Here is a 14,416-nt window from a genome sequence, read left to right as displayed (position 1 = left end):
AAAAATATTGTAATTTGAAAAGGGAAAGACACTGACAATTAAGGGTGTCCAGATCACTTTTTCCTCTAGCAGATGGCACCTGACATAAGCCTTGAAGAGAGGTAGGAATTCTGAGAGGCAGGGTTGAATAGGTAGTGTGATCCAAGAATGTAATAAGCAGAATGAGAAGCACTGTGGTAGAGTGGATAGAATTCTAGACTTGGCAGTTGGGAAGACTGAGGTTTCTCACCTCAAACACTTACTGTGTAAACCTGAGATAGTCACTTAATGTCTCTGAGCCTCAGTTTATACATCTGTAAAAAAGGAATAAGAATGACACCTCCTCCACAGGGTTGTTGTATCAGAGGAGTTAATGTATAAAACATGAAACTGCTAGATAAATACCAGTTATTATTATTGTAACATCTGCCAAGTATCTGAGCAAGGTTCTTCGATAGAATATAAGCTTCCAGTGGGCAGGGACTATTTCATTTTTATCTTTGTATCCCCTGTGCCTAGTGAAATAACAGGCACTTAATAAATGTTTATCAACTGACTGATGAGAGAGAAAATAAGTGTCTGGGTAATAGGAATACTATGCATGAAGACTCATTTCCTCAAGAAACATTAAAAAATTGGAATTCTAATTTAGTGTCTATCATGCTAACAGCTTCTCTTTGTTCTTTTTAGCTGTTCTTGGAGTTCACAATTTAGTCAATAATCCACGGTTTACTGAAGAAGTCACCAGTAATGATAGTGGCAAAAGCCCTCCGAGAAGTAAGTAAAGGAAGGAAAAGGGGGAAATTGCAAAGGTTGTGAAATTTTTTGGCTGCCAGTAAATTCAGATTTCTTCATCAGCTGTTCTGTAGTGTGCGCCAGAATGTTCAATATTACGTGGTTGCTAAAAACCTTAATGTTGCAACTATAAACTTCTGATTCCTATTCCTGTTTATATGTGGTTTAGCTTCACTAACAGAGACTTTTAGATTCTGTCTAATATCTTGCTTTCCTTTAATTATTATACCTAGCATTTTAAGAAACTGGGCTTAGGGGTAGATGCAACTCTTATAGCAAGCTCTAATTCAAAGTACAGTAAAAGTTATCTGGTCAGGAAGGGAAACTTTATCAGGAAAGATAAGAAAGTAATGGACCCTGAGACAGCGTGGGGGAAGCCATTTAGTCCATGGAGATAGATTGAAAGGAACTTACAGATATAAACATAAGACCCAGAGGCTGGTGTTTGGTGTTAAAGGTATTTTATTAGAAAAGTCAGTGATGGAGGAAAGGTGGGGAGAAGGAAAGACTAATCAGGAAGAAAGTTCTTTATCTTTTTTAAAGCTAGTGGCACAGTGCAGTACTTGCAATCTAGAAGTTTGTTTAGTTGTTTTTCAGTCATGTCCAACTCTTCCTGAGAAGAGTGACCCCATCTAGGATTTTCTTGGCAAAGATACTGGAATGGTTTGTCATTTCCTTCTCCATCTCATTTTACATATGAGAAAACTGAGACAAACAGGGTTAAGTGACTTGCCTAGGGTCACACAGCTAGTAAGTGTTTAAGACTGGATTTGAACTCAGGTCTTCCTATCTACTCTATCCACTGTGCCACCTAGCTGTGCCGTAGTCTGGGAGACTTGAGTTCAAATTTGTAGCAGTTGCTTACTAGCTGGATAACACTGGGCGAGTCACTTAACCTTTGTCTGCCTCAGTTTTCCTCAACTGTAAAATGGGGATAATAATAGCACCTACCTCTCTGGGTTGTTGTGAGGATCAAATGAGATAATATTTGTAAAATACTTTGCAAACCTTAAGGCACTATATAAGTATTATTATTAAATTGAAAGTAAGCTTTATTACATCAAGTACTATGAATAAGATTTATTATAATAAGTAATTTACAAAAATGGAAAATAATAAATTTAGTTATTTTTTCAGTTTTTTTAAAAAATCTTGCTGTTGCAAATTTGTAGCTGAAATCTACAGTCTTTATTTGAAAATTTTAGTTTTCTGGCCCCTTGTTAAGCTAATTAGATTCATTGGTCCTCTTTATTTCTAACTTCTCAATTTTAAATTGGATTTGAAGTACTAGCACTCATGCAAATGTTTACACACAAAAGTTATTTTTATTTTTTTAAATTTTTTTTTTTAGGCAGTTGGGGTTAAGTGACTTGCCCAGGGTCACACAGCTAATAAGTGTCAAGTGTTTGGTCTGAGGCCAGATTTGAACTCAGGTCCTCACAAGTTATTTTTTAAGCCGAGTCTACTTTGTGTGACCAACTAGGACATGCTCAAATATTTAGGTAAATCATACTGTCAGTATTTGCCCATTAAAAATAAAATCCTTAGAGTATATCTTATGGATAAAGTATGAACAATTTGAGTGATATAAAAGTACTCAAAGGAAGACAATTTAAAGTTTGGCAGGCTAACGGGATAAACCATAGTTTGCAGAAAGTAAGCATAACTTTCTCCTTTCAATTTCAGTTTCAGTGCTTTTAAAAAGTAATCTGATTATTTCCTAACTACTTAAAATGCACATTAAAATCAACCAAAACCCCCCTCTTTTCTCATATTCTTATAGATGAAATATTTGAAGACAGGGCCAGGGCCAGGGAATGGAGGAGGAAAGAGAAATGGAGAAAGAATACAAACTCTTCAAACATTCAAAATAAAGATTCATCTGGATGTTTGGAAATTACCCCGAGAAATGTGCTATTCTTTCTTCATAAAGGAGAGGAAAAGCTTGGAAGTTATATGGAAAGCTAGGATGTCATATTCCAGTACATTTCTGCTAACTGGGCTGTACTAATCCCCAAGCATAAATGAGGAGGCCTTATTTCAGCCTTTCCATGGCCCTTTTGCTTCTATAGCTAGAAATTTGGCGTATTTGCTTAAGCTTACTTGAATTCTTCCTGTGCTTTGGATGTAGCCTCGGAACGGGGAATCCACAGCCACTGATCAGCACCCAGTGGATTTCGCCATACTGGTACAAAGAGAGTAGATACTCTAGCTTGGTTTAGGAAAGCAGTAGGCCCATGGGCATTCAAGTTTAGCTTATAAGCCATTGCCAGGTACATGAGCAAATCAAGAAATAAAAATGCCCTATGACGCACTGAATTATCTCCACGTCTCTCATATATATATATATATATATATATATATATATATATATATATATATATATATATTATATATATATATATTTTTTTTTTTTTTTCATTTTTGCCCCTGCCAACATGGGGTTTCTTTTGGGGTTTATTCATCTGTACCCATATTCCTGAAGTGATAAAAACAGTTCAAATCCTAGGACTCTTCCAGTTTTCCCCTCCTAGTTATCATTTCTCTTACCATTGTGTCCCAAAGCTTCAGACAGGAGCCAAAGGAAAGGAGGAGGGGATTGAAAGTTTGAACAGTGAGGAGAATAAATGACACTTCTTTTTCTGTTACCAACCGTGAATAAAAGTGCATTCCATATGTAAGATTGTGTTTATGTATATGCAATTATATTCAGTCCTCAACATTTGCATGTTTAACTTTCATGACTTCAGGCATTCACACAATTTTATTAGAAACTTCATTTTCACTTTCATGTTGGTAGCTGTGCACACTCGCAGTTATATACCATAGAGAGAAAAATGATTGTGCCACTCACAGTTCCAACCCTAAAGAGAGGCTTGGCATAATTGCCTAGCTGCCAAGAGATGCTGAGGCTGCCGATTCCATCATCAATCGCAGCTTCAAGGTTAAATGTCAGCTCCCCTCTTCTATGCTCCCATACTCTGAAACCCTTTAAAGATCTCAAATGGTGCACAAAGCAGACAGTGCTGGAGTATTATTTCAAGCTGGTGTGTCATTCACAATCTCCAATGCCATCCACCAGCTATGAAGCACAGAGTGTTGGAGGTATTATAGAGACCTTGCTAGTCTTGGCATCTTCCAACAACAGCATCTAAAGTCTCAGCAACCTCTCCCTTGGTTTTCAAAACACAGCCAAGATAGAGAGGTTTATAGCAGTATAGTACACAGTACAATGCCCTCACACTGCCATCTGATGCAGTAGAAAGTAAGACTCAGATTAAAAAAGTTTTAAGAATTTTATTTGCTATACAATATTTATGATACCTTAGATTTCAGGTGCTATGAAAAGTGAATATTGTCTGAAACAAATGTTTTTGGGTGATTTTTTATTGACATTTTATTGACATTTATTAACACTGACATGTTAGCACAAAAGGTCATAGAATTCTAGGGAAATATAAGGAAAATGTTTTGCATGTTACCAGCTTTATTTTGTGTGCTATATCATAGATGCTGTGTTAGGAAAAGTGCATATTATCAGAATTAATGTTTTATTATAAAGAATTGTATGCAGAAAAGTATATTTTCAGCAATCTTTAGCAAAAGATTACAGTTTTTGGTGGTCATAGGAACCTAACTTCCTATTTCCCATAGGTTCAATGTATCAACATTCTCATTTTTAACTTTTGCACCATTTTCCAGGAACATCACCCCCTTGAAAGTTGAGGATCAACTGCACATATGTGTATATGTATACATGCATACTTATTATCTAGTATACATGTATGTATACATATACAAACACATAACCACATGTGTATATACATGTATATATGTATACTGTTACATGTATGTGCATATGTGCACATGCATATACATCTGTCTGTTTGCTATATCCCTATATGGTAATATGTCAGTTATCATATGGAAGTGCTGTTTTGGGAAGGCACTATGCCAGATGGCCATCTGCACATTTGGTTCTATATAAGCAGTCAGTCATAAAGTAGACCACAAAAACCTAAATCTAAGTTGGTTGCCCCATTGCAATATTTCTGAGCAGTTCTGATGTGGTGGTTTTAAGCGATGGGCCCAGGAACCTAGTCACTTCCTATACCTGAGTGCTGAACATAACTACTGAAGCTGAGAATCACCAAGTTATAAGCACCAGGTAGAATTAATTAATCATTAGTAAAGCCATATAATTCACTTGCTTGTCCAATAAAGCTGATTTTTTTTTTTATATTAGATTTCATGGTTTCTGAAATCCATGATAGAAATGACTCTTGGGAAACCATCTTTGACTGAGAATTATTCTATCACACATGATTGAACAGAACTTGAATTCTACAACAATATTAACCTGTGTTTTAGATGTAGTCAAAGGTGAAAAGGTCAAACCAATATTTGAGGAACCACCCAATCCCACAAATGTGGAAGCAAGTTTGCAGCAGCTGAAAGCCAATGATCCCAGTCTTCAGGAAGTCAACCTCAACAACATTAAGGTATTTAATTACAGTAGCAGTCACTTGATTGCATCAGTAAGGGCTGGAAATGTGCTGGAGATAACCAGTTACCTGCTTGCTTATCAATTTACACTTATTCAAAATGTCTCTTATTTTCTCTGTACTATGAGATGAGCTGCTAAAATGAAGAAAAGGAGGATGTGGTCCCCACTGTTCCTTGAAAGAAGTCTCAGTCCTTGAGTTTAAACACAAGGAACTTAAAATATGTGTTTATTCAGATGGTGACTCCATTCTTAGCCTAAGAATGAGTGTTAGACCCCAGGGAAGCTAAACATCCCCACTGAGTGAGAGAGAGAACATAATCCAGTAGAGCACAAAGTATGCCAGTGTGAGTGTTCTCATTAACAATAGTGAGCCAGTCCTTCCTCTTTGGGAGGCCAACTTAGAGATAGTCAAATCCCAGGGTTTTAGGTTTGGACCAGAAAGAGTTCAAGCATTGTGCTCTGGACCAGAGGTGATTATCTATCCCTCTTATCCCAAATCCAAAGGATCCCTTGAGCCCTGAAGTAAGGGAAGGATTTTAACTAATAGAATTGGGGTATAGGGGCATCTTATACAGATGACTGCCAAATCAATGTATACAGTCCTAATTACTCTCCTACTCTCTAATCCTGCATTTTAAACTACCTGACTTATAATTCTAACAGGATGTTCCATAGACGTCTCGCTCTTAAAAAGTCCATGTGGAACTGAATTTATTTTCCCCAAAACCCATCTCCTCTGAATTTCCCTGCTTTTGTTGAGGCTGCCAACATAAAGATGTTAGAACCAGGGCTGGAAGAGACCTCAGAAACCACCTAGTTAAATTCCCTCATTTTACAGAGGAAGAAACCAAGGCCCAGTGAGGTGAAATGACTTTCCCAGAGGGATATAAATAACTAGCAGAAGTGAGATTTGAACTCAGAGCCTCCTGATTTCCAAGCCAGTGTTCTTCCCACTGCTTTATACTGCCATCCTTTCAGGAAGCAACTGTTTTTTAGCCTTAGAATCATCCTTGACTCTTGGCTCTTCCTCATTCAATTCCTCTAAAAAAAAATGTTTTATTTTCTCCATTAAAATCCATTGTCACTTCCCACCAACTCCCTTTCCCCAACAGATAAACATGGTCAAGTGTAACAAATGAATATATTAGACGTGTATGCCTGATTCAATTAATAAGCATTTGTTAAACAACACCTATGTACCTAGGATAATGCCAGTAGGCTCTGGAGACACCCAGACAAAAGTGAAAGAGCCCCTACCCTCCATAAGTATACATTCTATTGTGGGGAAATGGATTTTTACAGACTTCAGTATAAAACAAATCTATACCAGCAGGCTAGCCACTATGCCAGGAAATCATAAGCATGTTGGTGAGTAGAGCCCTGGATTTGGACTCAGGGAGACCTGAGTTCAGATTCTGTCCTAGACACTTACTAGTTGTATGATCCTGGGCAAGTCACTTAACTGCTCTCTGCCTCAGTTTCCTCATCTATAAAATGGGGATGATAATAATAGCACCTACCTCCCAGAATTGTTGTCAGGATACAATGAGATAATATTTTAAGTACTTTCCAAACATTAAGGTACTCTATAAATACTATTATTATAAACTCAAAATATGGCAAAGTAAATTTAAAGTTATTTGGGGAAGAGAGAGGGTGAGAGTACTTTCCACCTAGGGGAACAAAATCAGCCTGATGTAGGAGGTGAGTGGCCCTTCAGCTGTCCCTTAAAGGAAGCCAAAATTCCAAGAGGCAGAGGTTAGGAGGGAATGCATTCCAGGCACAGGAGACTACTTGTATCCCAAAGACATAGAAATAGCAAATGGAATGTCCTATAGAAGGAATAGCAAATACACTAGTTTCTCTGAACTTAGAATTTTTGAAAGTCTAACCAGATTATAAAGATCTGAATTGTAAAGATCTTTAAATGCTAAATGGAGGAACCTGTATTTTATCTCAAAGACAAAAGAAAACTTCTGTAATGGGTTCTTAACCTGGGGTCCATGACCCTAGTTTAAAAAAATTATGCGCAGCTAGGTGGCGCAGTGGATAGAGCAACGGCCCTCAATTCAGGAGTACCTGAGTTCAAATTTGGCCTCAGACCAAACACTTGACATTTACTAGCTGTGTGACCCTGGGCAATTAACCCCAATTGCCTTAAAAAAATTTTCTTTTTAAATTATCACTGTTGAATATAATTATTTTCCTTTTTAATTTTACACATTTAAAAGTATTATTCTGAGAAGGGGTTCTTAGGCTTTACCAGGGTCAATGACGCAAAAGAGGTTAAAAACTCTTGGGTAGAGCTTTATAAAGAGCGGAATGACATGTGCTTTAGAAATATTAATTTGTCATCAAAACTACTTAGTTCTGTCTAAGAAACAAAGTGGTGGATCAGTGGAATAGGTTAGGCACGCAAGACACAGTAGTCAACGACTATAGTAATCTGATGTTTGATAAACCCAAAGACCCCAGCTTCTGGGATAAGAACTCACTCTTTGACAAAAACTGCTGGGTGGGAAAACTGGAAAAGAGTATGGCAGAAACTAGGCATAGACCAACATCTTACATCATACACCAGAAAGAAATATTAATTGGGCAGCTGGGTGGAGAACAGAGTGGAGAGAGGAGAGACTCGAGGGAAGGAGAGCAATTAGACTATTGTGATAGTCTGCGTAGAGTAGAGCCTGAACTTACACCGTGAGTTCTATGTGAATGTGAGACTCTGTGAGTGGAGATGTGTCCTGACTCAAGGGGTATGCTGGTAAACGTTTAATACCAGGGTCTCCAAAAAACTCAAGTGTGAATGACATAACCTTTAAATTTAATCTACGTTGTTAACATTTTCTCCTTCCTTTTTTTATTTTTTGGAGGTAATTGGGATTAAGTGACGAAGTGTCCAGCATCCCACAGCTAGTGAGTGTTTGAGGCCAGATTTGAACTCAGGTCCTCCTGACTTCAGGGCCAGTGCTCTATCCACTGTGCCACCGAGCTGCTCCTTCTGTTACTTTTAAGTCTAGAATATCAACAATAAATTAAGCCCTAAATCTAAATCTAATAGGTTGCCAAGGCACATTGATTCTGTCTCCACATCTTTGCTATCCTTTTTCTTCTCCTCCCATCCTGAAGCCCCCCCTCCTAGTTCAGGTCCTCATTACTTTTCACCAAGACTATTGCATTTAGTCTCCTAAAGTGTCCAATCTTTCCCCCCTAATCTACCTTCCTCATAGCAGCTATATTGATATTTCTAAAATAGACCATGTCATTCCCCTGTTTAACAATTTTCAGGAAGTCTCTACTGGCTCTAGGATAAAACACAAAATCATCAAACCAGCTAAATCTGGCTCCTACCTACCCTTCTACTCTTATTCCCCATTACTCCCTTTCACATTCTTCATTTTAATCCCATTGCCCTGTTAGCTCTTCCGTCTGTACATGCCTTCCATCTTCTGTACTTTCCTACAAGTGGTCCCCCATGTCTGTTTTTGGTTTTTGGTTTTTTGGGGGTTTTTTTGTTTTTGTTAGGCAGTTGGGGTTAAGTGACTTGCACAGGGTCACACAGCTAGTAGGTGTCAAGTGTTTGGTCTGAGGCTAGATTTGAACTCAGGTACTCCTGACTTCAGGTCCAGTGATCTATCCACTGCGCCACCTAGCTGCCCCTTGTTTGTTTTGTTTTGGTTTGGTCCCCCATGTCTGAAATGCAGAAAGCCCTCCTTACCTCTGCCTCTTAGAATACTTAGCGTCCTTGAAAATATACCTTAGGTGCCATTTTCTACTAGGCTTTTCCTGTTCCCTCTAGTTTGGGGGCTTTCTTCTTCTTGAAATTACTTTGTTTAATTTGGTAAATATTTGTATTTAATTATCTTTACACACTTTGTCTCCTCCAATAGAATGTAAACTCCTTGAGGGCAGGGGCTACTTCATTTTTGCTTTTGTACTCCCAGCACCTAGCACAGTGCCTTACAAGTAGTAAGTACTTAATAAAGACTTGTTAAATTGAATTGAAATTTGACATATTTGCTTAAGCTTATTTGAATACTTCCTGTGCTTTGGATGTAGCCTTGGGTTGGGGGAGTTTATAGCAATTGATCACATCCAATAGATTTTGCCATACTGATACAAGGAGAGTGGATACTGTCTGAGGGAAAGATCATAGACATAATTCAGAAGTGGACCTTTATATCATGGGATGTCAATACTATCATAGTAACATAGCTATCCATCATGACCTCCCATGTTACAGTATTTGCATTATCATTTAGGGAAGCCATTAACTAATGGTTCCTGTCTTTCATCAAGCTTCACACTTTTTGCAATTAGCTTACTCTTCTGTGGCCTGTTCTCTTCTGTACAAAGTTGGTTGGTGTGACTTCACAAAATTTATGATTCTTATTCTTGAAAATGTGTTGGTCCATGCGTAAGTACACTAGGACAGTGACTCACTGAGTCATCTTCTTCTCTCAGATTCCTCTATTCTAACTCTAAAAGAAGCTTGTCCAAAGAATGCCCACTGAATAAAATATGTGATATCATGGTCATATGCAGGAATTTTGTACTAATAGAGCCTCATTTGGATATATCTATCTCTATCTTCCAAGTTTCCTTACTACTCTCAAAAAACTCCATAATTTAATTGGTGAGGGTATTTCCTCCATCAGTGTAGATCAAAGCTCCTTAATATCTCATGAGTGTCTGAAAAATTAATCACCTGGTGACCAACTTTCTGGTAATGAATCTCACTGCATTTCACTAGGCTGGTTCCCAGACATCAAATACACAGTCAGTCTACCTTCAGCCCTGTGTATAGAGCTTTTCCAGTATGGTAAAGCCAATCAGAGCTTAGTCTGTCAAGTATATGGTCACTTCTACACTAATAAGTGTAGATTTAGGGTTGGTTCCTCTCACTTACATTTTTTCTATGGCCAAAAGCTTGGGGTTTTTTTAATTAAAATTATTTTCAAATGAAAATCCACCTTCTCTTCTCTCATATTTCCCCACCCTTTACTGAGAAAGCAAGAAAAACAAAATCCTTTGTTAAAAACATGCATAGTTGGGGTAGCTAGGTGGTGCAATGGGTAGAGATCCGGCTTTGGATTCAAGAGGACCTGAGTTCAAATCCAGCCTCAGATATTTGACATTACTAGCTGTGTGACCCTGGGCAAGTCACTTAACCCCAACTGCCTCACCAAAAAGCAAAAAACAACAACAACAACAACAAAAACATGCATAGTCAAGCAAAACAGATTCCCACATTTGGCTCAAAGCTTGTTTGGGAGGCAAATGGTGGCTGGATGTAAAGATTTTGTATTAATGAGGACAAAGAAATAGTTATGAGATTAATAAAAGCACAAATAATTGAAGGCAATACTCCCCAGTGCCCTAGCAGGGCTATAGATGCACATGATGGTATTAATAATCAAAACAATTTTCCTGACAAACCATGGTGTGGTACAGTGGAAAGAGTAATGGATTTGGACTCAGGGGATGATAGATGCAGGGCTGGGAAGACCTCAGTGGCTCTCTTGTCCAGGCTCTTCAAAAATTCAGATTCAAATCCCATTTCTGCAGAGTCTGTGTGACCTTGTACTGATTGTTTAACTTCACTGGGCTTCAGTTTCATCATCTGTAAAATGAGAGAATTGGGCTCAAAGGCCTCTCCAGCTCTAAATTTATGATCCTACAATCTTCATTTGTTATCATTGTGTTCCAGTAAAACATATTGCTTTTAAGAGAGTTGGGAAAAAAAAAACCCAACCTGTACTTCTGTCTAGACATTGGTGAAGGTGTCCCCTTCATTCTAGGTAATGAAGTGCGGAAGTTCATTTATAGAACTGATGGGGATTTGACATCCTGACAGCAAGTAAGCGATTACTAGCGCTGTGAAACTTTAAATGAATGGGAGCTGGAAATACAGTTATCAATACAACTACTTAATAGTGAGAAAATTAGTCAACAACTATTAAGCACCTAATGTGTTCCAGTCACTATGTAGTCCCCAGCTTGTAAATGGATTATTTTCCAAAAGTTTATGCATTATTTGATCATTTGGAATACAGAATACATAATTCTATAGAAATAATGTTATTATGGTTTATTAACATCCCATACCATCCCATAAAGGACAATTTAACTCATAATGTAGATAAAATATAAAACATTGGCGATGAAAAGTATTGGGGAACAATATTGTCAAAGTATTAGTAATTGACAATTGGATAAAACAGAAAACAGTAGATTTTAGTATTTTGTTTGTCTTAAAAGCAAGTGCTTGAGGAAAAATAGGAATTATTGGAAGATGAAGCAGAAAATTTTTTGTGGCTCTTCTAAAAGGGACTTCTGGCCAATTATAAGGATTTTAGAGGTTGATGGTACTGGTCCTTTATAATGTTTAATGTTGTGGAAAAATTTATAGCTTCCCTTTTCCTTAATATAGATGTATCATTAGTACCACACTTAAGCTTTTCATTAAACCCTGGCACCTATCACAGTACTTTATACACAGTGGGTATGGGTGCTTAATAAATCTGTGTTGCATTTGTAGACATGTTTAAGATCATTTGAGGCATCACAAATGGAATGAAGACAGGGAAAAAAGAGAAAATGGAGGTAGAAGGAGAAAGATTTTTCCTTGAGATAAATGGGCAAGATTAGGAAGCAAGGAAAGGAGGAATTAAAGAAAATATACTTGTAACAGTCCTCTGGGAGGGTAGTATGCCATCTTAAGCTTCATTAAGAAAACATCTAACTTCCAGGAATGAGGAGGTGATACTCCTACTGTACTCTAATCCTGGGAAGACTGAATCTAGAGTTCTATATTTCTGACCACCATGGTTTAATACTTAGATAATGGTAAGCTGGAGTATGTCCAGAAATGGGCAAGTAGGATGTCATATGAGCTCCCAATTTTATAGCTCTTCTTGAGTTTGGTATTCAGGTAGTCCTGATTCCTTCCTTGGCTGAGTAAGGGAATTGGCATATATAGCCTGAAGAAGAGAAGACTCAGGAGGAAAATTCTAGCTGCCTTTAAGTATTTGAAGGACTGTTCCATGGAAAATGGGATGAGACCTGTTCTCCCTGACATCAGAAAACAGAAATAAGAACAGTTTGTGGAAGTTATAAATAAGCAAATTTAAGCATGTTGTAAGGAAAAACTCCCTAACAATTAGAGCTATTCAAAGACAGAGTGGGTTCCTCCATAGTAGGGGAAGGCTAGATGCCCATTTATTGGATATTGTTTTAGAGGAACTTTTTTGGGGGGGGGAATGGATTGAACTAGATGGCCACTAGAGTCCTTCCCAACACAAAAATTCAGTAATTCTTTAATTATCTGGACTATAAGCAGTGGTAGTGGTAGATGTAGGAACCCCCTAATTGAAGAGAAAGGAAGTGATAGGGTATATTTAAGTGATACGTGATAGAAAGGAGGCATCAAAAGGTCAAAGAGTTGGTACAGTCTGTCCAAGCTAAAACTTGGCCCTTATCCAGAATGAAGAGTAACAGAGGACAAATGGACTGTTGAAAATTATCCCTTTAGATGAATGGGACCTTTTGTAAGTCAGGAGTCTGTAATTCAAAATGCCTGTCTAATGGCCTTAAATTTCCTCCTATCATAGAATATTCCAATTCCAACCCTGAAGGAGTTTGCAAAGGCTCTAGAGACCAACACTCATGTGAAAAAGTTCAGCCTGGCTGCCACCCGCAGCAACGACCCTGTTGCAATTGTAAGTAACACTCTTAAAAATGTAACTTGAAAAACCCAACTCATTAGAAACAAATTCAAGGTATCCCAAGAGTCTCAGAGTAAAAGTTTCAAGCAGTTACTGCTTATAACTGCCCTAAGACTTTTTGGGACAACCTATATAACATCTTTTTTCCTATTATGTATTCTTTATTATTATTTTTTTTTGGTGGGGGAAGCAATCGGGGTTAAATGACTTGCCCAGGATCACACAGCTATTAAGTGTTTGAGGCCGGATTTGACCTCAGGTCCTCGTGATTCCAGGGTCTGGTGCTCCATACTGTGCCACCTAGCTGCCCCCTGTTCTTAATATAGGTAAGGAATCCTCTGCATAGTAAGTAAACACACATTAGTTATGATTTTATGGGGGAAAAAAACATTTGACTGGATTTCAACTACCAGGAGACATCAAATAACCAGAATTTTTAAGCACCTCAGGAGAAATCATTCAGGCAGATCATAAGGAAGTTTTGCTGAGCAAGGGCACTAAGTTCCATAAATAAATCAGCTAACAAACATTTATTAAATGCTTATTATGTGCCAGGTACTAAGCTAAGCACTAGGGATACGGATAGAAACAGAGAGACAGTCCCTGTCCTCAAAGTGCTTTTATTCTAATAGAGACAAGACATAAAAGAAAGTGGAAAGGAATGGGAGGGGAGATAGAGGTAGGTAGCTCTAAAGAGTCTTTAGAATTGATTTTCCTTGCTGTAAAGAAGCTCTCATTTCCAGACTGCTTGAGGCCCTGGAGACTTATATCGCATCCTACTTGGGAAATAGGTTATTAGGACCCAGATTTTTTCTTGATTAAGTGGTAATCAAATGTCTCTGTTCAGTATGCTGAGTGCTTCTACACAGAAACCTTCAGAAATGCTCATGGAGTCTTCTTCCCTGCATGTTCAGGCTTTCGCAGATATGTTAAAAGTAAACAAGACATTGAAAAGTCTAAATATTGAGTCCAACTTTATCACTGGAACTGGGATTCTGGCACTGGTGGACGCCCTGAAAGAAAACGAGACCCTGACGGAGGTCAAGATAGACAACCAGGTAAACTCAAGCATCTCTTTGTATGTTGCAATTGCTTCTGCTATGCAGAGAATGAGGGAGTTGTGGCCCAAAGCGTATACATGCTGTGGGGAGAGAAAACTCTCTAGTCTAGGATTAGGGAAGCATTTGAGGAGACAAGGCAAATAATGTTGATACGCTGTTGTTATCATTTTCTCCTAAGGCAGGGTCCCAGACCCAGCCCAGCCCAGGTTCATCCCTGACTTTCCCCCAGTCCCTTCAATCCTGTTCTTGTCAAGAAAGGGAAAGAAAACTGCCATACCCAGGAACTCAGATACCATTTTAAAAAATGCTTCTTTTTCTTTGTGTAAAATATTGCCAACATATCCAAC

The 14,416-nt window shown here is 38.1% G+C and overlaps 1 protein-coding gene across 2 annotated transcripts in view; it reads left to right on the top strand.

Annotated features, from left to right (window-relative positions):
- TMOD2 (tropomodulin 2) overlaps positions 1–14,416 on the top strand; it is a 57,304-nt gene that overhangs the window by 19,742 nt on the left and 23,146 nt on the right. For both annotated transcript variants that reach the window (XM_020980850.2, XM_020980867.2), the window contains exons 5-8: positions 670–756; positions 5,146–5,276; positions 12,895–13,002; positions 13,923–14,066. In XM_020980850.2, the coding sequence (XP_020836509.1) occupies positions 670–756; positions 5,146–5,276; positions 12,895–13,002; positions 13,923–14,066 (470 nt within the window). The remainder of the gene's footprint in view (positions 1–669; positions 757–5,145; positions 5,277–12,894; positions 13,003–13,922; positions 14,067–14,416) is intronic.

The sequence above is a fragment of the Phascolarctos cinereus genome, unplaced genomic scaffold (genome assembly GCF_003287225.1).
Source record: "Phascolarctos cinereus isolate Bilbo 61053 unplaced genomic scaffold, phaCin_HiC Scaffold_3;HRSCAF=262, whole genome shotgun sequence".
Classification (NCBI taxonomy): domain Eukaryota; kingdom Metazoa; phylum Chordata; class Mammalia; order Diprotodontia; family Phascolarctidae; genus Phascolarctos; species Phascolarctos cinereus.
This window is presented reverse-complemented; position numbering and strand designations above follow the sequence as displayed.